Source organism: Lepidochelys kempii, chromosome 5 (assembly GCF_965140265.1).
Source record: "Lepidochelys kempii isolate rLepKem1 chromosome 5, rLepKem1.hap2, whole genome shotgun sequence".
Lineage (NCBI taxonomy): Eukaryota > Metazoa > Chordata > Testudines > Cheloniidae > Lepidochelys > Lepidochelys kempii.
This window is the reverse complement of record NC_133260.1, coordinates 109,556,571-109,580,487: the sequence shown is the minus strand read 5'-3', so window position 1 is coordinate 109,580,487 and position 23,917 is coordinate 109,556,571. Positions and strand designations below refer to the sequence as shown.

General features: G+C 42.0%; 2 protein-coding genes across 5 annotated transcripts in view; both read left to right on the top strand.

The window, feature by feature from the left end:
- FREM1 (FRAS1 related extracellular matrix 1) overlaps positions 1 to 14,402 on the top strand; it is a 102,865-nt gene extending 88,463 nt beyond the window's left edge. For all 4 annotated transcript variants that reach the window (XM_073345427.1, XM_073345426.1, XM_073345435.1 and 1 more), the window contains 2 exons: positions 10,231 to 10,316; positions 11,403 to 14,402. In XM_073345427.1, coding sequence (XP_073201528.1) covers positions 10,231 to 10,316; positions 11,403 to 11,602 — 286 coding nt within the window. In that variant the 3' untranslated portion in view covers positions 11,603 to 14,402. The remainder of the gene's footprint in view (positions 1 to 10,230; positions 10,317 to 11,402) is intronic.
- A 5,981-nt stretch (positions 14,403 to 20,383) lies between these two features.
- CER1 (cerberus 1, DAN family BMP antagonist) lies at positions 20,384 to 22,325 on the top strand. The gene is made up of 2 exons (XM_073346261.1): positions 20,384 to 20,917; positions 21,957 to 22,325. The coding sequence occupies exons 1-2, from the start codon at positions 20,384 to 20,386 to the stop codon at positions 22,248 to 22,250; spliced, it is 828 nt and encodes a 275-aa protein (XP_073202362.1). The 3' UTR covers positions 22,251 to 22,325.
- The last annotated feature ends 1,592 nt before the right edge of the window (positions 22,326 to 23,917 follow it).

Sequence of the window (23,917 nt, the reverse complement as noted above, 5' to 3'; positions counted from 1 at the left end):
GCTGCTTCCTATGCTCAGTTGATTCTGTTAACCCCCATTCCATTGATGCTGCACAACTGAGGGTTCTGGCCCAGTCCAAGAACTAATATAAAAATAAAAGCCCAAGAAAGGTTAATCTCAAAATGTTTGTGTTGGATGCTTACCCCCCACTCCTTCTTCAGGATTTCCATTCCTGCAATGCTTTGTTTGCAGTGGTGACACTTTCCTCCACAGCATCACTGAATGGGGAGTTGAGGGAAGTGAAGACTCAATTCCTCACATACTTCGCTCTCCAGCTTGTGACCCCCCACTTTCCTGCTTACAGTGTTGCCAGCTGTTACAATTTTATTTGTGTGTCTCACAATATTCGGTGTTCGTTTTTTTGTTTAAAGCACTCGTTCTTGGAGTCATGTGAAGACATGGGAATTTTGGCTTGCATTTAAACACAAAATTTCTAACCTTCCATCTTGCTGAGAAAAGTTTGAGCCTATACAGTCTTCAAGACTAGAAGGCAAATGAAGAGAACCCAATATTAAATGGCTTAAAAGACATGAAATTTCTAAACAATTTTGTGATTTTTTTCCCTTTTTTTGAGCATGGGGGGCTGACTCACGATTTTTGAAAGCTTGGGGTTGGCAATGCTTATAGCACAGGCTCAGCATAATTCTGGGGAGGCGAGTTTGTTCATTCTCTACCGTAGAATGGAATCTGGGAGAGCAGTGCGGTTCTGATCAACTTTATAGTGCTGGAGCCTAGCAAAGCATATGCATGGTGGGTGCATTTCTTCCTTCCTTTCTATTCCCTTCACCTACTGTGTCTGCATCTTTCTATCCTGTAAGCACCAGAGCATGCCTAATTAGACAGGGTGAGATTACATTTTTCAGCCTTACTTTAAGGGGGCCTTAACTCAGTTAAACATCTAAAAATTGTATTTCTGGGCACAGTCAGAGACTTAAGTTACTTATGCATCCCAGGGACATTAATTGGGCTCACAGTTTTGTGAGTAAAAAAAACCCAGAGGTTGACTGAAACAGGAGAGGAGAAGAGGGAATAAAGGAAGGGGCCAGGGAGTTAGGGAAGTAGACAGGTGTTGGGTCATTCTCCAAGAGCCCTAGTTAGGGTTCTCCAGGATCCTTTTCTGTCCATAGCAGCCCTCTGAGTGCTGATTCAAGCTTGGATAAGAAGCTTTGGGGCATGGATAATGGTGGCAGAATTGTGGAGTCAGCTGTGGCGAGGTGAAAATACAGGACAGCGGAGGGGCCAGGGACTCAGAACTGACATGGGATGGGGCGGGGCAGAGGGCTACAACTGGCTGACCAGAGAGGGGAGGTATAGGGAATGACTGGAGTGAGGGATGGTTAGGACCAGGCTCACCCCAGGAGAGGTGGCTGGGGAGGAGCCAGGTTAGGGGTTGGTTGTGTCCCAGGTGCGGGTACAGCCCTGGTGTTGGGACCCCTGTCCCACAGTCCCTGACCTGGGGAAAGGCAGGGAGCAGGCTGCAGGCATAGAGACCTCCCAGCACAAGAGCCAGCACAGCAGGAGGAGTATGGGGCCAGAACTGCTGGAGCCCCTGACAGACTCTGCAGCTGAGTGGAACAGGGGCCAGAACATGTCTCTGTCCCCATCTCCTTCTGCTGCTTCCCCCACACTTGGCTCTGGGGCTGTGCAAATGTTGCTGCTCCTGGGACTGCTGCACTGGGGCGGTAATGGCGGCAGCAGCAGCAGCAGCAGCAAGCAGCAGCAGCAGCCAGAGGGTTCCAGAATAACTCTTCTTAGGGAATGACCCACCCTATTTCCATCTGCTTCTCCAGCTCCGTAGCCCCTTCCTTTACTCCCTCTCTTCTATCCTCTGCTCCCATCCTGTTTCATTCATATTACTGGAGCTATCTCCTTCATGCTTAGGGTCTAACTCAGGGGTCGGTAACCTGTGGCACACGTGCCAAAGGCAGCACGCGAGCTGATTTTTAGTGGCACTCTGCTGCCAGCTGGGGTCCTGGCCCCGCTCATCCCGCTGCCGGTCTGGGGTTCCGTCTTCCAACCGCGCTGCCGGTCTGGGGTTCCGTCCGCCAGTCCCTCAGCCTGCTGCCAGTCTGGGGTTCTGTCAGCCAGCCCCTGTAAATGTGAAATTTATTACTGGCATGCAAAACCTTAAATTAATGAAGACTTGGCACACCACTTCTCAAAGGTTGCCGACTCCTGATCTAACTGACTGGCATATTGGGGGTTGGGAAGAAATTTTCCCCTAGGTCAGATTGACAGATACCCAGTGCAGGGAGAGGGTATCTCTGCAGTATGGAATATGGGACACTTACAGGTTTAAACTAGTATAAATGGTGGATTCTCTGTAACTTTAAGTCTTTAAATCACAATTTGAGGACTTCAGTAACTCAGCCAGAGGTTAAAGGGTCTATTACAGGAATGGGTAGATAAGGTTCTGTGGCCTGCAATGTACAGGAGGTCAGACTAGATGATCATGATGGTCCTTTCTGATCTTAAAGTCCTATAAGCCTATATCCCTTGATGTGGGCAATGGCCTCTGAGGTTGCTTCCCAATTCTGAGGTTTTGTGGGGGTGAAGGAGTGGGAAGGGGAAGGTCTATGGCCCTCACTTGAATTTAGCAGTGTGGATTTTGCAGCATGGGCAGCGGTTTGGGCTAGCCCCCCCGAGTCAAAGCCCATCTGACCCCCGGGTCTGAACTAGGCTGGCTAGCCCGAGGCACCACCCATGCCACAACATCCACGCAGCTATTTTAGCATGCTAGCTCAAGCTGAGCTAGCATAAGTCAGTTTACCTCCGCTGCAAATCACACCTTCCCCTTGCAATGCAGATCTACCCTGAGGCTTTGAAAATGCCTAAGCAGAGCTGCCAGAGCATAGCTTTCTCAAGTGTCAATGCAAAGCTCCATCCTAGATTTCAGGTGCCAGAGCAATACTCCAGACCACTCTGGCAGCCCTGCAGCCCTGCTGGAGAGTAACAAATTGTGGAGAGTGGTAGACTGCATAAAAATTGAAAGCGGATTGGGCCTAGCACATACTCATCTGGGCCCTGCAACTATTCTGTAAAATAAAGGTTGCAACAGAGAGGAGCCAGAGGTGAAAAAGAGATTAATGGGGACTGGATTGAAACATGTTTTGAGCAATGAGGGCAGCAGTGGGAGCATGGAGAATAAAGTACTTCTTAATTGATTCCAGTCCTTCATGACAGTTTGAGTCTGCTCTGGATAATTGGCAAAGGTTAGGTCTTAGTTCTCATATCATCCAGACCAATTAACCTATCCTTGCTCAAATATCACCTAGTCTGGCCAACTCTGGTGATTTTTATCATGAATCTCATAGTGGTGGTCTTAAAGTTCCAGCTCCTGGACCCAAGTGATTATGTCAGAGTCTCAGCTTCCATTTTTAAAAAGCAAGTTGTTAGACCCCCTTCCCCCCCATCCCCCCTGGCTGTAGAGAAAAGTTGGAAAAGTGCAACCCAAGTGCACCCTAAAGCATAGGCGCCGACTCCCTGGGTGCTCCGGAGCTGGAGCACCCACGGAAAAAAAATAGGGGGTGCTCAGCACCCACTGGGATGACCAGCTGTTGGCAGCCAGGGATCAACTGTTTTGCGGGTGCCTTGGCAGATGAGCTGTTTCCTATAGGTAGCCTGCATGCAGCTGCGATCAGCTGTCTGGCGGGCAGGTTCAGATCAGCTGTTTCCCACCTCCCTGCTCTGGCAGGGGCTGAGTGAGTCTCATAAAAAAAAAAAAAAAGCCCCAGGGTTAGGTGTGGGCAGGAGTGCTGGACTATCAGCAGGAGCACAGCCAGCCCCTGCTCACCTAGGGCCACCCCACAGCTCTTGGGCTGATGGCCATGGTGTCTGGTGTATGGTTGCTCCCTGCCAGTCAGGCTCCACTCCAGCCACAGCAGGCATCAGGTGACCCAAAGGAGCCCAGCTAGGCTGGGGGTGGGTGCAGTGGTGGATTAGGAGGAGGAGAAGCTCTGGACCCCGGCAGGAGCCACGCTGCGGGGGAGGGAGGAGAAGGCTGAGCAGGAGCCACATTGAGGGGAGGGGAAGGGAGGAGAAGCCCCGGCCCCCGGCAGGAGCCATGCTGGGGGTTGGGGGGAGAAGCCCCGGCCCCGTGCTGTGGGAGAGGGGAGGGAGGAGAAGCCCCGGACACTGGCAGAGACCACGCTTGGGGGGAAGGGGGAGGAGAAGCCCAGGACCCTGGCAAGAGCTACACTGGGGGGGAGGGGCATGGGGAAAGGGAGGAGAAGCTCTGGACCCTGGCAGAACATGTGGGGCTGAAGTCCCCGGCTCGGGAGCCCCAGCTGCCCTAGTGGCAGAAGCTGCAGGGCCGAAGCCCCGACCCCCCTCTGTGTGGAGCTGGCCTGACCCACTCTCTCTCCCGTCCCCCCCTTGAAGCTGGCCCTCACTCTCCGGCTGTGGAGAAATTCAGCCCAAATCTACCCACATTGGTATCTCCATTTCCCCCATCATCACACAGCCATGAATGGATTTAGCCTAGGAGGCAGGGTCAGTATTGGCCCCATTTGGCAGGTGGGATCTAGGGCACACACAGGTGAAGTGACTTTCCCAAGGCTAAGCAGGGAGTCTGTTGCAGAGCAAAAAGAAAAGGAGTACTTGTGGCACCTTAGAGACTAACCAATTTATTTGAGCATAAGCTTTCGTGAGCTACAGCTCACTTCATCGGATGCATACCGTGGAAACTGCAGCAGACTTTATATATACACAGAGAATATGAAACAATACCTCCTCCCACCCCACTGTCCTGCTGGTAATAGCTTATCTAAAGTGATCATCAGGTTGGGCCATTTCCAGCACAAATCCAGGTTTTCTCACCCTCCACCCCCCCACACAAATTCACTCTCCTGCTGGTGATAGCCCATCCAAAGTGACAACTCTTTACACAATGTGCATGATAATCTCTGTTGCAGAGCAGAGAATCAAACCCAGAACACCTGAGCCCGACGCCTGTGCCTTAACCACTAGGCACCTTCCCACCCAAGGAGGGGGAACCCCCTCTGCCACTTTAAGTGTGTGGGTGGGAGCAGGCACCAGACAGAGCCACCAGGAGCAGGCAGAGAGAGATGGGAAAGCAGACAGAGATGGGAAAAGGTACATGGGTGGGAAGCAAGAAAGGGGAAACATCAGGAATGGGAGCAAGGACTTAGAGAAGAAACAAGAGAAAGGGAAAGGGACAGGGAGAGCGAAGAAAGAGGGGAAAGACTCCCCACTGCTTGTCCCTCCCATCCACCTTCTTCCCACAGCCATCAGTGGCCTCAGCTCCCAAACAGGCCCTAAGCAGGTGTGAAGCCAAGAGCGAACATACTGTCTTTAAACTGGGATGTTAGTGAAGACAGCTTGTAGCTGAGTGTAATGATTTTAATATACTGTAATTCATGATAATGTAATGATATATTTCATTACTATTTTAATAAGGGTTACATTGTTAAGATGCCAATGATAGACACACATTCAATAACAGAATATGAAAGAAGTGTATAAATATGCTGAAAATTGCCATTGGGGGGAGGCTGAGCCCCCCCAAACACACACACTTTGCCTCCAAGGCAGGAGGGGGCAGAAAGGAGTGAGCAGTGGGCAGGAGATGCTCAGGGAAGAGGACCTAAGGGGAGGGGACAGAGTGGGGGCAGGAAGAGGTGGAGTGGGGCAGAGTGAGGGCAGGGCCTTGGGGAAAGGGGCTGAGCTGGGATGGGGCACCCACCGGCAAAATGAAAAGTCAACACCTATGCCCTAAAAGTTTCAGAAACCAGAGGCAAATAAAAGAAACCTCATTTTTGTTAATTTCATTATTTCAATAGATCTGGTTGGTGATCTTTTGAAAGCGTGAGGTTGGCAATGCAGTGTACTTCCTCCCTACCTGCAAGTGAAGGGGAGGGGTGGGGAAGAACCTGCCCAACCCTACTGCTGCCATGCTGGGAAGGCCAGAAAGAGCTTTGCTCCCTCTCCTGATCTCTCTGCTGTTTGAGGCAGTTTTCCCCTGGTTCTATTTATATTGGCAACAACATGCTCTTGCATTCATTATGACTTTGTTTTGCCTGGTGAGTAATATGAGCCATATAATGATCCTTTTCCTGTCCTCCTCCAGACAACATCCCGAACAAAGCTGTCAGGCCAGCAGATCCTGATTATCTTCTCTCTGAAACCCCTTTCACATTCAACTAACTGGGAGCGAACCCTCCCTAAATTACATTAGTCAGACCTCTTTTCTCTGGGAAGTCCACCTTGTGTGTGTCAGTAGCTGCAGAGACTCCTTTCCCGCTGGAAAGTTGTGTGTAATATGAAAATTGAATGAGGTTAAGTGATGGTATGGAACACCACAAGGAAGAGTCAAAGTATATCAGCTAACTAACAAGCAAACCAATCTCTCATGAGCCGTGATAATTTAATTAAAGCTGGATACTTCAGTTTGAGGAGGCTTTTTCATGTTAAATGAGAGCTCCTTCCCCCTCTACTGCAAATGGCTTACAGATGTGCAGGTCCCAGTCTCAGACGATGTTTAATTCATTTTGAAGTGCTGATTGGAAGATGAGTTAATAAATGGTTTTATTTTTCTATTCTCTTATTTCTGTTCCTGGAACAGATCAGCCGTTTCATTCCCAAAGTAATGCATGCCTAGCTCCTCATTATTTTACAGGTGATGTTAGATCAGTAAGGAATTTACGGATGAAACAGCCAGTTTCAGAACACTGTAAAACATCATTTCACTACCAGGTTTCCATCTGGGAAAACTACTCTGCATTATTTACTTTTTTTCCAATTTTATAAGAAACAGTGTTGGTGGATATACAATTTTTAAAACAAAGTTAAGCTACAATGTTGCCGGCTCAATGGCAGTAAGACTCCAACTAAGGTTAATTCCCTTTAAAGAAAAAAAATATGTACCTTGTATCTTCTACCCCAGTGGTTTTCAACCTGTGGTCTGCAGAACCCTGGGGGTCCACAGACTATGTCTAAGATTTCCAAAGGGGTCTGCACCTCCATTCAAAAAATTTTATGGGTCCCCAAATGAAAAAAGGTTGAAAACCCAAACTTGGCTAGATAAATACGCCTTGCAGAGTCCCTGGAAGAGCAACACACTCAGGCCTTGTCTAAACACACAAGTTGTACTGGTTTAACTATACTGATGGGGTTAATATGGATGCAGTTAGATTGGCAAAATTGTGCCAGTATCCATACCAGCAGTTGTACTGGTATAACTCTAATGATAAAAAAATCACACCACTAAAAAATGTAGTGTTTATACTGGTACAAAAATTGTATGTCAACCACACCTCAGGATGGGGAGTTAGTTGCTGAATTAATGACCCTTTCTGAAAACATCCTTGCACCAGATACCTCCCATTTGTAACTGGAGACAGTGTAGACAAATTAATAGCAGCAGTCTCAGCTGAAAATACTGGGCCACATTTGGATTCCACTTAGGAGCCATAAATACAGATCCTAAGGCACAATATGGTACATTAATACTTTTACAGTGCGTAGGATTGTCCATATCTTCATTCTGACAGGACTGACCATTAGGGAGTAATGAACCTGAAGACATTCAGATTTGGGGTTTAGCTACAAAGTGACAGGGTTCGTGTTTCAGCGTTGGGTTTTGACATAAACATGACACTCGCCCATTAGAATCTGCACACTGGATGACATATGAACCTGTTTGTTCAGCCCCTCAACAGTGACAAGTCATGACATTTCATAATAAAATGCTTCCCTTGAAACAGATTTGTTCTGTGTCATGATGGCGTGATATAAAAACAGCTAATTGCCCCACCAAACTTGCATCATTTCTGCCACACTAATTGCAGGGTATTGTTCTCAGACAGACAATGCAGACATGACAATGAAGGGTTACTGGAGAATGTTTAACACACAACAAACAAGGTTGCTCAGTGGAAAGGAAACCTTCCATTTGAGTAACAGAAGTGTTTTCAACACTTGTCAAAGAACTGTTTATGAATCTGGTTCTCTCGGCTCAATTCTCCCCTGCCTCCAAGCTCCTCTTGGCATGAGGGGAGGAGAGCTCCTTTACAGTTCCCTGATTCTGCACTGGCCCAGACCCAACAGTGGTTAGAGCAGCCTAGGATGCTGTTCCAGTTTATGCCCTCGCGGACATTGCATCAGTTGAGGAGCAGTGTAGCAGAGCTCTGCTTGCATGGGAGCCCCCTCCTTCTGATTTAGGCCACTAGGGAGTTCCCCCGCATAAGGGGAATTTTCTGGGGGCCATTTATGGCCATGCACTTTGCACTGCCTGAGTGACACAAAGGGTCTGGCTTATACAGGAAAATCAGGGCCTCTCTTCCATTGACCTGGAATCTCCATGTGTTAGTGTTTAAATAAAACTAACAGCCAGAGCTCAGAACTCAGATTGCTGCTCTTCAGGGCAGGGATCATCTTTTTGCTGTCTTTGTACAGCACTTAACACAACTGGGTCCTGGTCTGTGACTGGGTTTCCTAGGCGCTACCATAATATAAAAAATTAATAAAAGGTCTAAAGCTATGTCTGAGAGCTGCTCAGTGCCTTTGGCACTCCCTTGATCTTGGGCCAGCTGTGTGTCTGGCTGTGTGAACTAGTATTGGTGCTAATGGCCCCAAATGAGATATGACCGCCTGTGCTAGCCGGGTATGGAGTTGCCCCAACCATTCCTCCTCTGCTGGCCATAGGGTATGTGATTTAGGATCTGTTGCAGCTGCTCTGCACCACCCAAGGATCCCCCTATGCTGTAGGGATCCTTCTCGTACCTGGTTAAACTGGCTATTGGGCAGTTTTAGTTTGGTATAGAGCTGCCCTGTAGAAAGCATAAAGGAGAGAGTTTAGCTCCTGAATGCCTTGCGTATTGCTGTGAACACCCTTGGCAGGCACCATTTAGCTGAAATGTTTGCTTAGTTGGGACTGATTGCTCTGAGGTGCTGGATGCTTTTGAATGCATGGTATAGATTTTAAAGCACACAGAAAAAAATGTAAATGGACATATTTGGCACCACAATGAGTGTTGTGTGTATTTTAAATAAAGTAGTATGTCCTTTTCAGTAGAGACTTTTTAATTAGGGTTTAGTTAGAATTACAGTTAGCTCCATAAATACCTTTATATTGTCATTTCCTGCCTGTCTGGAGCCCGGACGTAGGTTAATGCTATTATCATACACGCACTTTCAGAACTGTTCTCATTTTCTTAGAGTGTGTCTAGAGCTGTGACTACATGTAATGATTAGAAATGTCTTTTCATACAAGCATGATTTTTAAATCAGTATTTGGAAGGGACCTCTCTTGAGATTAGATTTTATTATAGCCACACCAGTCTTTCTTCTGGCTGCAATCAGGTGTTTCTATTATTTGGATTGAAATAAGAGGTTGATCTCATTATTGCTATGATCACTAGGGTGCATATCCCAGGTTTGTAGCACTTGGTGAAGCAACTTTCTAGTGCCAGTGATTTAGTTTTACTGAATTTTCATGAACCAATCAAAGGATTATACTGCTGTTAAATTAAATGATTTGGTTCAAAGGTTTAGAACATATGTAAGCAGAGACCCAGCTCAACTGCTAATTGAATTAAGTGGAAGATGCTGTAAATCAAATAAGTCTTTAAAATTTCTGCTAGGACTTTATTGAAAACATTTAAGCCTGATCTACACTACAGTTTCAACTGTGTCAGGAATCTATCTGTTTATACTCCAGTTGTCCCCGATCCAGTTATAACACAGTTCCATTTTGAAGTGTAAATGAAATTTTACCTTTATTTATCCAAGGCTTTAGCATAGTTCCGGGGACATGGTTTGAGAGTTTGCATTACAAAATGGAGCCATAATATGACCAGATCCCTCGACATGGTTGTATTTGTGGGGTAGATGGACCTTAGCTTACAGTTACAAATAAACAACTCTTGTTTGCAAAACAATACACCTACCAAAAAAACAGCATGTACTTTTAAACCCATGTTAAAGAATTTCTTGTGAAATAATTAACATTTGGGTTTAAAATATTACATATGAGTATATAATATCTATTACCTTTAAGTAATTGATTAGTGACTACACAATCTGTCCAGTGGACATGAGGTTTAAAAATAAACCTGTGTACAGGGTATTCTTTGATCCAAACATCAGTTTTCATGCGAAATTGTAATATGTGTCTTATGGTAGAATAAACACTCATTATAGAAAAGTCAAGTAGAAAGATGTCTCACTCTGTATCGTTCTGATTATTCCGTCCTCTCTTTTTGAACCTAGATACCTTGGAAGTCTAGCAAGTGTGGTCACTAAACAACACATGCAGTGGCTGTGGGACTTCAGTGGCAGGAAGCCCTTTTGGATAGGCAAGTATACAAAATGTTAAGTATGACTGTCTCCTGGAGAACACTAGTGTCTTTCTATGAGCTTTACCTTGGAACATAGGAATACTGACCAACTGTCCATCAGGTCCAGTGTCCTTTTTCCTTAAGTTGCTTTTATTGAATATTTAGAGAAATGTACGAAAGGAAAGGTCCAGTTCTGCAAATCTGTATCATAGAGAGGAATTTCATCTTGACCCCACCCATCCCCAGGGATCAGTTTTAGGCTAGTGCAACTCCACTGACCTCAGTGGTATAAAGCTGTTGTAATGGAGCGGAGAATCAGGTTCAACAAATTTAGTGAGTTCGTATATTTCTGGGGCCTTGTGTAGACTAGGAAAATAGGATATGTCTGAATATCTTAGCTAACACTATTTTAAACACTGTTTATGTGTTTGGGGTGAACCAACTAACGTTTTAAAGGTAGTGAGCTGTGCCTGCACTAGGTGAAAAAACATTGTTAGCCAATGTGTTTTCAGACATGAACTATTTTCTTAGTCTAGATAAGGCTCGTATGAATGTTAAAAGGCTGACAGGAATTTGATTTCACAAGGGGGCTCAGATAACGTTTGATTCTGCATTCTTGACTAGAATGTGCTTACCAGGGAAATTAAGATAAATATCACAAGACAAACTTGGACACAAAGTATAGAGAAATTGAGAGATTTTGGGGTGGGTGATAGTAAGGGAAAGGATGCTGTCTCCTTGCTCACATGATGCTAGTTGCCTTACCAGAAGTTACACTGTATTTTACTTGCAGACCTGGTGTGCTCTCTTCAGGGCTGTCCCTATGAGGGTGCAGGGCCTGGGGCGGAAGTGACGGATTAGTCTCTTCTGGGAGTGACCAGGCCAGCCAATTACACCGGCCCGCAGGGCCTCCCAAAGCGCAGGGCCTGGAGTGGTCACCCTGATTTGCCCTACCCAAGCAACAGCTCTGGCTCTCTTCCTTCAATAAGTCTTGTGTGTACTTCTCACTAGAGGAATAGAAGAATAGGCTTTCTTTTGTAGCAGGAGCCTTCAGACTGGAGGTGAAATGCATATCACTGACTTGATCTTTTTGGTTCGTATTAGGCTTTAATGATCAAGTTAATCCTGGCCATTGGGAGTGGAATGGAGGAGAACCTGTCACCTTCACAAACTGGAGAAGAAGTCCATCTCGCTTTTCAAAGCAAGGAAAGAATTGTGTTTTGGTGCAGAGGCGAGGGAAATGGCAAGCAAAAGACTGTAGGAAGGGTAATCGGCACAACTATGTCTGCTCAAGAAAGCTGTAAACAAAACTGACACTCATACCCATCTGGCCTTTCTTGTGCACAGAATTTTTAACTTATATTTGCAGTATTTTGAGGGTATAAGTGTAGAAAAGAAACTTCATTATCGTCAGGGTTTATTTTTATACTCCTGCTGGGGTATATTAGAGTCAACTCGAGTGAATGCGGTAGCCCAGTGCTAAGCATAGCAAGGAAGGGGTGGGAAAATAGGTTCTCATTAGAGAAAGCCTCAGTCTAGATCCAGAATTCAAGCACCACCAAGTTTCAGAATGTTTGGTTCTTGGTTTTGGTTTGAGCTCATTACAACAATAAGGGTCACTTGCAAAATTCAGATCTGAATCCAATTTCAATTTTCAAACACCCCCAAAGCATTTGGAACTGTCATTTGTTCTAATGAGATGCCCAAATTTTGTTACACCAAAGACTAAAGCCTTAGGTCTTACACCTAATAGCTATGTAAATTTATTCATTTATTTTTAAACAAAAATAAACTAACACAACAGTCAACTTGCAGGTTCCATGATTGGTGAATGTAAATTGTCTGTTGTTTGAATTCATCAGCAATAAAACCTACAGTTTTACAGTTCTGTTAGCTTTGTTTTCACTGGCAGTTATAGGGAGAGAAGTGGCGGTGGGAGGGGTAATGGGCTCATCTGCAGAGTGAGCTCTGTTGCTGACATTGGGTTGCTGTTAGGGATACTAGTGCTTCTATCATTGCTGTCCTAGCATGGTACCTGATCCAGAACTCACAGGAGTCCATGGGAAGAATCTAAGCAGGAGTTGGATTAGGCCCACAGTGCAGGAGCGCCATGGGGAAGGAAGTCTGCTTTTGTCTTCTCCTCACCCTTCCCATCTGCACAAGTCCAGCCACAATCCGACTCCAAAGACTTTGGATCCTAATTGGATGTGCCCACCTGGACCTAACTGCAAGTACAATCCTTAGGGATTTGACACCTTTTTTAAAATGTAAGTTTATTTCTGAGAGAGTTTTTAAAAATTCAGAATTTAATTGGAACAAAACTGCTAGAAAAATAACTTCTTAATGTTCTTAACTGCATACACTACAGAGTTGCTGTGTCTAATGAATCTCTCAGGGTAACCTTTTTGCCTCAATACCTAACCAAATGACATCAGAGGTGAGCAACACTGCAGTACAATGAGAGTGTAAGTCACTCAAGTTGGAAGGCCTACACAAGGCCTTCCTTACCATTTAAGCACCCCAATATGGCTGTGTGGAGGGAAGGGGAATGGATGGAGTGGCCTCACAGAGGGCATCAACACCCCCAGAACTCCGCAGAGGGGTCTCTGTGCCAGTTTGGAATAGGCCAACATGGATGGGGCTGTTGGGGCCAGGCGAAAGCAGGCCATGCATGACCAAATCTAATCACCTAACACCACCTTGGGAGAACAGAGGGGTAACTGTACAGATGGCAGTTACTGCGCAGAAGACTGTGCAGCAGCCTTGCTTCCTTTTCTGTGGTTTCGTATGTGTTCCTGTGTGTAAATTCCATCACCCACACCACTTAGTTCCCTCTGCTAATCTTGAGACTTTGTGCTGGGAGAGTTGGATTTCAGAATAACTGTACAATAACATGAGAGGAAAAATATCATGGGCCAAATCCTGCCATCTTTATAAAGGCAAAGTCCCCAATGATCTCAAAGGGAGTTGTGCTTGAGCAAGAGTAGGGAAGGATTTAGCCCTCTATGTGTGTCACACTCTCATTTGAACCAGCCTTAAAGTAATTGAAGAGGATTTAAGATAGATCCATCTTAAATCTTAACAGTATAAACTGCGTATGCTTAATAGCCTCACTAATTTTTTTTCTATACAATAATACAGATAAAAATCTTGTTTCCAAGGTATTGTGAATGTTTAGCTATAAGAACCATTTACATCATTTCATATCTGAAATTCTCTTTGAGCTTTCCTTAAATTCAAGGATAGAATTTGAACAGCTTTTGTATTTCTGGCAAGGATGCTGAGGTTCAAAGAATGTAATGAATCCAAACCAGGTCAATGAGAGCACTGGATGGCTCAAGGGATTGTTAGTGAGAGGGATATAGAATGCTTCCATCTAAGTCACTGGTTTGAATACATTTCCATGTCAGTAGTGACAGAAAGTCACCATCTCAGGAATGTTCAGTGAACTATGGGCCTGATCCAAAGCCCACTGAAGTCACTGCAATTGTTTTCATTGACCTCATTGGCTTGGACTCTGTTAAAGATTATGGTGGGTGAGGTTGGTCAGGTCTCAGAGGACAAACTTTGCTATTAGAAGTTCTGAGAGTGCAACAGAAGGTCAAGAACTGAATGGGCATGGAGAATGAACTTATACACTCACTTACTGATGTAGTCCTTCCAGGCTGCACTTATTCTGTGAATAAACAGAGGACTTGATTGACCAGGACTGTCAACCCAGCACCTTTCACAAGTATAAAAAATGTGCAAAAAAGTTCAGTGAAAAAAAATCTAATGTATTCCTCAAGCAAGAGACTATTTTTTTAATTTGTGTTAATAAATGTATAATTAACTTTATACAGATCAAATTTGCCTTTTTTTAAACTAATTTGGAAACAGAAATTCAGAAGAGAATGTTCCAATTCCCTGTAGTGGGTACTGCAATTGAGAAGTTTATTTACATTTTGATTTGTGTTCATTCTTTCTAAATATTAGAGAGAATTATGTATATAGTTCTATCAACACTGTAGTTCTACCTTATTTAAATCACTAGACTGGTGCTAATCTAATATTTGTACCAAAAATAGCATGTTACATGCACTATATTGACTGTTATACCTAAATATGTACTGTATACTAATAAAAATAAATCCTATATGATAGCTGCGGACTTGTCTCTTAAATACCCAAGTACTTAAAAGCTTTCTTACTGTGACAGAGACTGAGGTAATGAGCATATTAAAAATGTGTTTATAAGTGATAAGTACAATATGTCTGTTGTATATTGTATCAGCTACTGAAATCTGTTTTCCTTTAATGTGTCTACCTCTTTTGGGTGCATACATTGGGTTGTTATTATAGAATTACTCATGAATATTTGGCTGTGTCTGTTTTTTAAGCATTTGAGCACTAGAATATTTTATTTTAGGAAATAAATCCAAAGAAGGACACAGGCTTTGCCAACAGATATAAGAAAAGGAAAAGTGAGATAAAGGCATGATTTCAGGTTAAAAATCACATTGAAAAACTGATTTATAGATTCACAGATTTTTAAGGCCAGAAGGGCCCTGTGATCATCTAGTCTAGCTGCCTGCATAACGCAGGCCACAGAAACTCACCCAGGCATTCCTACATCAAGCCCAGGACTTATCTGAGCTATAGCATATCTTTAAAAAGCAAAACATTGTCTTGACTTGAAGATTGCAAGTGATGGAGAATCCACCACGTCTCTTGGTAAGTTGTTCCAATGATTACTTATTATTAATGCTTTTACCAATAACACAATATACCTATTGCTATAAATAAACCTATGACTATAAGTCTTACCATCATCTTCTTACAGAGGCTTAGATTGTGCTGGCAATATCTTCCAGGTGTCTTTTCAGACTGTTTAGAGAATTTCCACTGCTCTCTCTCACTTTTCATGTATTTCAGGAAAAAGGGGGGGTTTCTATCAAGATTCTAATGTCTCTCAAACTATTCCAGATGTCTTGCTTTTCCCTCTTCATCTTCCACCTCACAGCAAGCCACAGAAATCAACCAACCGCTTCGGGTGGTTTCCAGCTCCACACTGAGTTTGGGATGAGTTAGATTCTCAGTTAAATGATACATAGATTCTGCCTCCATGTTTTGCTCAGGAGATGCTATCATATGTGGAAATCCGCACAGAGTCTAACAAGCTGGGATGCTTAGAGAGAAAACTAGCCATGCATCTCATTGATCTTGGCATTGCTGATGCAATATGGATGTCCATGTTGATCTTCACTCTGCTCCCTTCATTGATATCAAGAAGAAAATATAATACTTCTGTTGCTAAAAACATCTCCTGAATTCTGTACAATCCAAGCTTACTGAGGAGTTCAGAGCAACTGCCTGTTTCTACCACACCAGTTCCATTTTTGCTTCTAAAAAGCAACATGTCCCAACAAGTCATGTACATTTGCATGCTGCACAGCCTCTTGAAGTGATAGTAAGACTAAAATAGCTGCAATAGGAAGGTTATGCTACTTTTTAATATTTTCATTCTTTACCTCAGAAATGTTTAATCACAATATTGACCTCACAAATTTTATTTGATAAAAATATTGATTCCAAACATCTTCAAACTTCTTTCCTAACAATTGTTGTTGTCTCTGCCTCCTTCTCTCCCTCTTCCATTTTTTAAGATTCTCTACTTAAAAATGTTGTTCTGTATTTGGGTTTCAATAGATTGAAAGCTATGTTACTTTCATTCTCAAATGAATATTTCTGTGTAGATTTTCCCATGTTATTGGGGTTTTTTACTATATGGTAAGGCTAAAGGACCAACACATTTAAGCTTGCAATTCTATTGGTTCTACTGTAAGTAGAGGACAACTTTTCAAACGTAGGCATCTAAATTTTGGCAGCAGCTTGGAATACTGGTTTTATTCCTGTTGGGATGAGCATACAGAGAAAAACATTATAAAGATGTGGATGAAATTGTGCTATACCAATTGGCAACAAAATTTAAGAACCTCACTGCAATGGAAATAGGTGACGTATACAAATTTTAAGATGTAAAAACCATCAGATTTTTTGTCCTGTTATATCACTCACAAGCCTACTGGGTTAGTTATTGTAACTGTGCTATGAAAGGCATGTAGGTAATGTGACTCTTTCTGCTTTTTTAAAAACTCAATACTCTAAAAAAAAAAAGAAAAAGAAAAAAAAAGAGGGCTTTCTTTGGAATGTATAATAATTGGGGAATGTACTGTAAAATAGTAATTAATTAGTTCTGAGGTCTTTAAATGGGTTCTTTAAAAGTTTTATCTGGATAGAAGTTTAGAGGGTTTGTAATTTATACTATAATGACCCTATTTAGCTCAACAGAAGGAAAAAAATTCCACCGTTGGCTAAGAATTATTTTTAGGCATCAATTGGCAGTGTAACTAATTATTCAGTTTATGTCCATGATGACTGAACAATCTGAAGCAAATGAATAATGATACTTTGTATTTACAAAGCACTTGTCATCTGTAGATCTCTGTGCTTTAAAAGATTGGAAAGCATTAATGCTGACTAGTTCAAGTGAAAGCAGTGTACTCAAAAATAAAATGCTACTATGGGGTGAAAGGTTGTTCGAATCTGAGCACGGTATTTGCCCACAAAATTTAACACCCAAAATGGAGCAAAAATACTCACTACCCAAATACTGAAGTAGAAGAAATATAGTTTTGTATATTTATTGCTACACTGCATTTTGTAGGAATGTGACAGTTGTTTCACTGGGTTATAATGACAGTCTCCCCTGTCCAATATCCATTGCAGGTATTCGTTATTCCATACAGTTTTTGTCTCAAGGAGTGGATTTGTAAATATTTTGTATTATTACCAAAGATTCTATTCAGAGTTTGCTGGGGAAAGATATCTGGCCTTGTGCAGGGAGGATCTGGAGGAATTAAGGGCTGAGTATAGACCCCTGCATTGTGCTCGCAGAGAGGCAGCATGATCCAATGGCTAGGGCACCTGGGTGCTTTTCCCAGCTCTGCCACTAACCTGCTATTCATTTAATCTCTCTGTGCCTTAGTTTCCACCACACCCTTTTTCTGCTTTGTCTTTTTATATATATATAACATAAGCATTTCTAGGTAGGGACTGTCTCTATGTATCTTTACAGTGCCAGCACCCTGGGGCCCTGATCTCAGTTGAAGCCTTGAGGTGCTACTGAACTATAAATAATTGTAATAATAAACAGCATAATGCACAGTGTTTATGCAATACTTTGCTTTTGCTCATGTGTATGTTCTTTGCTGACAGTCTTTCTGTTGACTTCAAGGGGGGTTGGATAAGGACACACACACACATGCAAGCATACACTCTCTCTCTCTCTCTTTCTCTCTCTCTCCTGCAAACTTGCATGTGAGTGTCTTTAGGCAATGGGACTACGCATTTGAATAAAATTGTGTTTTCAAGATCATGGCCAAAGTTTGAAATTTTAAATCTGTTTTAGGGCTATTCAAGCCTAAACAAAGCAAGTGAAAAATAGCTTTGCTGGTGAAAACTCCTTTTTGTTTCCTGCTTCAATACCTGGTGTGTTGGCCAAGATACAAATATTTTTGTCTAATTATCAGTCCAGTCCTGTAGCTAAAAGAATAATCTTAAAATATAATTGACTTTTTTAATGTCAGAAAAGGTGTAAAATAATTTATAATGGTTATTATTCCACTTGCACTAGATAGGAGAAATTTTAGTACATTATTTTGGTTAAAGTTATTAGACACTAAAAATAGGAAATTAGATTTAAGACTGTACATTTAGGGTATGTCTTTACTGAACAGCTAACTTAAGTTTTCTACACTTGAGTTACCTGTCTTGAGTTAGCCCAGCTCAAGTGAGAGCGGCTGCGCTGCGATTTAGCTTGTGAGCTGCCATGGCCACACTGACACATCACACATTAGTGTGTAGTGCTAAGACTTCTGGAGGCATATCTTATGGTGGTTTGCGCTGCAGCGAACAGAGACACTCTTATGAATTTTTTCCCAGTGAATTGCAGGGAAAGTTGTTTTGCCTGTCTGAGCATGTGGGTAGAATTGTGGGAAAGCACTGGAGTACCAGCAACACTTTAGCAGCTCTATCCTGTGTCCACACTAGAGTGTTCATGTTAGCAACTAATGATTTGTGCTATTTTAAGCTGAAGCCTATATACCCTGATGGGCTGCCCAACTGAAGTTGGAATCACCACCATGCTTGAGTTACAGGTTTTTGTGTGTGATGGGACACAAGTTTAGGGCAACACTTGAATTATAACTCAGGTTAACCATGCAGAGAAGACAAGGTCTAAATCTCAAATAGCTTTGCACTATTACTAATAGTAATGCACATGCATAGCAACAATAAATGCTGCAAGTCAGTGTCCCACAAGAACTTTGCAGGGCAATAGGTTTAGTCCAATTAGAGGGCAATAAACTAAGCCCTCTGAGGTGAAAGACAAATAATGACATGCATTTATCATAGATCAACTAGGTCTTTAACACTAATCTTCAGATTGGCAGCACCTTGATTTAAGCCAGTCTAACAGCTTATTGATATTCAAGTGGAATCAAGGATGTGTAGACACTAAATACTAGTACTAAAATGGCAAGTATTGGTATTCATCTTCAAAAATAATAGGTGTTACAGTCTGAGGAGGGTTTTCTCTTATATTGATCTAACCTGTTGGAAATATCTGTCAAGGACAATTTTTTTCTTACTTTCGAAGCTTGCATAAAGAGTTGCAAAAGGTGTGAGAGAGATTCAAAACCATGCAGGTTTTAGTTTACATTGTGAATGGTATACATTTGACAATGATGGTGCTACATAAATAATAAATTGTGCTAACAGCAGTGGTTTCTTAAACTGGGGCTATCTGAATATTGCTTATAATCCAATCTAATGTATAAATTGTTAGAGGCAAAACAGTCTTCAGATAGAGCAGTTAAAAGGCATATGTGACATAAGCCCAGAACAGCATTCTTGGGAGTTGGTGGTACCACACTTTCTGCTTTGTTAATCAAAAATTATCCAGATTTATGTGGCTTAATTGTCAATGGGAGTTTTGCCAGATTTTGGACTATGTGCTGAAGACTAGGCTCTATGGGAATTGCGTGTCACATCTTTGAACAGCTATTCTGAATGTGGAGGTGTGAATGTGTATGAACAGATATATTGTATCCTATTGCTATTTAATGAATTAATTGTTAATACAGTTTTGTTAAAAGTATGTCCATTTTATTCATGTACAAACATGTTATTTCTCCCTTACACAAGAGAGTGAGTGATATGGTGAAAAATTCACAAGATGCTGTTCTCATCCATGTCAGTGATTCACTACAGTATTTGAGCTTCAACAAGTCTCTGAGGGCCAAATTTTCAGAAGTGTGCACTAAATACAGGTTCCTCTATTTTTGGTTGCCCAGTTTGAGATACATGGGGTCTGATTTTCCATAGTTTCTGAGAAGCTGAAATCTAATTCAAGTCAGAAAATTAATTTTGGGTGGCTTGGATATTAAAGTACCCTATCTAAGACTTAATTGATAGATCCAAAAATGTGAAGCCTCTAAATTAGGGATCTCTTTTGAAAATGTGGGCCGGTATCTCTATGTAAGTCTACAGATCTATCTTCATGTTTTGAAATAGTTTTATTACCCTTACTTTCTCTGATATTTCATCACAACAGGACGTCCCTTTTTTGATTCTGCTGTGATGTGGGGGGGGGGGTAAGTGAAAAAATATAAAGGACATGTTGAATGAGCTAATAAACATTCAGGAACTTTTCCACAGTTCCAGACTACAGCTAAACAACTTATCCAAACATTTTTTTCCAACTAATCACCCCCCTGGGGAACCAGGTTTTAGATAGGAACTTCTAATACACACATCCAGGAGTAAAAGATGGGTTGAATTAACACAAATTCCCTTATCATAATTATAATCTACAGTAAATGAGTTTAACTGGTTATCCTGGTTACCCTTTGTACCCCCCAACCCCCAGCATCCACAGAATGGCTTCAGTCTCATTTATAAAGCTAGCAGACTACATGCCGCTTCCTTTGCTCACCTGAAACTGCAGGACGATTAAATTAAAAGTCCACACAAGTAAGATTAGCATGTTTCTGCTGCTGCTTCAACTGCTTGTGATCTCAGGTCTTGGAGCAACAGGACAAGGTGGAGAGCTGCAAACGAACAAGAGGAGGAGACTTCAGCACCTTTCCTACCAAGATAAAGATTTACTTGAAAGAGAGGACCCTAGCAAGTTGCTGGTGCAAGATCTCATGGATTATGAAGAAATCCTAGAAGAACCAAGTTTATTTGTAGCAGCCCCAGAGCTGGCAGCAGAGAGCAGGAAGCAAGGAGAAAAAAAATCATCCAGATTTATCCTTCCCTACGTAGAGCTTGATGTGTACCGAGATCAGGGAAGCTGGACTGCACCAAAAGAGACCTCCCATTCTGAAAACATGGGACATTTCCTACCTTCCCACTCAGTCAACAAGAAGGAAGCTGAGCCCCCCTACAGAAAAGATGCTAAAAAATTCTGGGACCATTTCATGTTAAAAAAAAATTCAGCTTCTGAGGAGGTTGTCTTGCCAATCAAGACCAACGAGATGTACCAGGAGACCTGCAGGACGCTGCCTTTTTCCCAGGTAAGAACAGGTCTCAGGCAAGAGACCCAATAGCAGTATTTGCTCCCATTATTCTGCCTTCACAAACTCCACTCTCATTGTGTCATCTGTAATCCCTGACTAAGGAAATACAGGTCAATTCCACTTGCTAGCAGCAAGATCACTTCATAGACATCCAGTGGTACTGAAGAAAACTTTTGCTTTAGTTCAATGAGTCACATTGTCTGAGCACAGGTCTGGGAACCAATGTAATGAATATACAGTGATTTAGCCTGAACAGCGGGAAGAACAGTAAGTTTATTTATACAATCAGTCTCAGTGCAGTTATTCAGGGGTTGGTTTGTGGTTTTATGGCTAAACTCAAATTCTTGACCCATTCTACTAAAAATGAGGAGTAAAGCCTTGTCTATACTAGAAGATTGTACCACTTTAACTATACTGGTATTGTTAAAGCATTAACTTGTCCCTAGTGTGGACAAAGTTACACCAGTATAAAAGTGCTTATATCAGGTTAGTTGATTCAAATCTGGGATGTGGAATAAGCTATCCTGGAATAAGGCATCTTTATATTGATATAATTGCATCCACACAAGGGCGTATAACTATGTTGGTTAAAAAAACTCTAGTCAAAGAAGTTATAACTTCCAGCATAGACCAGTGCTTAATATAACGGACGTGACTCAAACTTGGTAGTAATTTTTCAAACATAAAGGCCCTTTGAACCAAATACGATATACATAAATGTAAAGGTATATATTATAGTAACACTATCCAAGTAAGTGGGAAATATCACTAGGTAACTTACTGTATCAGGAACTCTCTTGTTTTAATTTTGTTGCTACTTAAAATAATTTTAAATGATGTGAGTGCTACAGTAACTAACAGTAAGAGAAGAAACTTATATATTAGTTGTATGAGCCCTATCTTCTATTATTTTTGTGTCTACATCTTCCAGAAAAGTCCATGGGAGTTTTGAATGTGCAAAGAATGGAGGATCAGGGCCAACAAGTGTTTACAATGCCAATGCTATATAGTAACTGCAATCTGTTTGCTGTTTCAGAGTATTGTGCATGAGAACTGTGAAAAGGTGGTGGTGCAGAACAACCTGTGCTTTGGGAAGTGTAGTTCCTTTCATGTCCCTGGCCCAGAAGATCGTCTTTACACCTTTTGTTCCCACTGCTTGCCTACCAAGTTCACCATGAAACACTTGGAGCTGAACTGCACCAGGTCTGTTGCCGTGGTTAAAGTGGTCATGATTGTGGAGGATTGCAAGTGTGAGATTCAGAAGATTAAAGATTCTGAAATTGGACCCCTACATTCAGACTTGAATTCAAATGTATATGAGCACAATTAACCTGCTCAAAAGCACCTTTAAACTCCATAATCGTTAGCATCTTCAAGGAAAAAATAACTATGATTTTAGTCAGATACCTCCATCAACTGTGTGAAGATGTAGATTATCTCTTTACATCATGTATAATCAAAAAGAAAAGGAGGACTTGTGGCACCTTAGAGACTAACCAATTTATTTGAGCATAAGCTTTCATGAGCTACAGCTCACTTCATTGGATGCTGTAGCTCACGAAAGCTTATGCTCAAATAAATTGGTTAGTCTCTAAGGTGCCACAAGTCCTCCTTTTCTTTTTGCAAATACAGACTAACTCGGCTGTTACTCTGAAACCTGTCATCATGTATAATGTTACCTGAAATGTACAAAATGTTTCTCTGTGTGAAAGAGAGGGAGAGGGGAAGCATGGTGTGGAAGTCTAATCTCTTCAAAATGTCCCATTCTTGCTACACTGGGTCTGTTCCACTGTTGTCAGCAATGTTGAGATCCCAAGCACATATGATCCAAAAGCTGCCACCACTGTTTTAAACACCATGTTGATTAGACCTGCTCAGAGCCAGACTTTTCTCTGCAAAAAGAGGTGTGTTTTTTTACACTGAGATAGCTAACTCAATGTAACAGTGGAGTAGTAACAGCACAGTTGGTTATTACTGTGATGTAGCTAGTCAAGGTCAGCCCCCGCATGGGGTTAACCTTGACTAGCTGCATTGAGGTAAAACTACAGTGCCTTGTCTCCACTAGCATTTTACACTGAGATGGTGATCTTGAGTTAGCTATCACAATATAAAATCACACAGTTTTTTTGCACTGAAGACAAATCTAAGTCTAAGCAACAATGCAACTTAAAGATAGAGCTAGTCTAATTATTTTCATTGATGCATTTTTGTTTTTGTTTTTTCATTGTAGTGGGACTTTTCAACCTAAACAAAAAATGTTGCTCAAGATTTTCATTTTGGTCAAAATGGTCTGGTTTTTTTATGAACAAAAATGTCCCTTAAAAACAACGGGCATTTTCTGAGCATCTTTATTTAAAATGCTTGCAGCAATTGGTGACCTGATCTATAATAGGTATTCCCAGTATTGCTAACACTGGTGGAGGTGAGCCACCACTAACAACGGTGGGAAATCTTTGAGAAATATCCATGGCATAAACAGGGTTGAAGATGAGATACAGTTAAGGAATAACACTGAAGTATCCAAAACTAATAATTAAGTTTATTGTGACTGTATTTCCTGAACCATGAATGTTATGATCAAATTATAGTTATAACATGCTTTGAAGATGGGCACTAAGGGCCAGATTTCGATCTAGACATCGACTTCTAAGGAGTCAGTCCTGATTTACACCAGTGTAAGAGGAGAATCAGATCCTATATATTATTACTATTACATAAGAAGAAAGAATCTTTGTGTAACATTTACTACTAACAATAGAGTATTTTTAAATGTTAGAAAGCATGAAGCAGTTGCCTAGCTGTTGACATGTTTGCACTGGAGGACTTTCTGGTGATGCTGAAGACAGCTCAGTAACTGGGTGGGAGTGAGATAGATTAAATACTCATTTAGGGACTGGTTTTGCTGCTGTCATTCATGTTCAGTAACACCTTGCAATGGGACAATTAACAGAGTAAGGTATGATTCAGATGAATAAGGCTACCATAATCAACTTTAAA

Excerpts from the sequence above, each read along its gene's own strand:
- CER1 (XM_073346261.1), top strand. The coding sequence starts at position 20,384 with ATGTTTCTGCTGCTGCTTCAACTGCTTGTGATCTCAGGTCTTGGAGCA. Across the intron at positions 20,918-21,956 it reads GGACGCTGCCTTTTTCCCAG|AGTATTGTGCATGAGAACTG; the intron begins GTAAGAACAGGT and ends TTGCTGTTTCAG.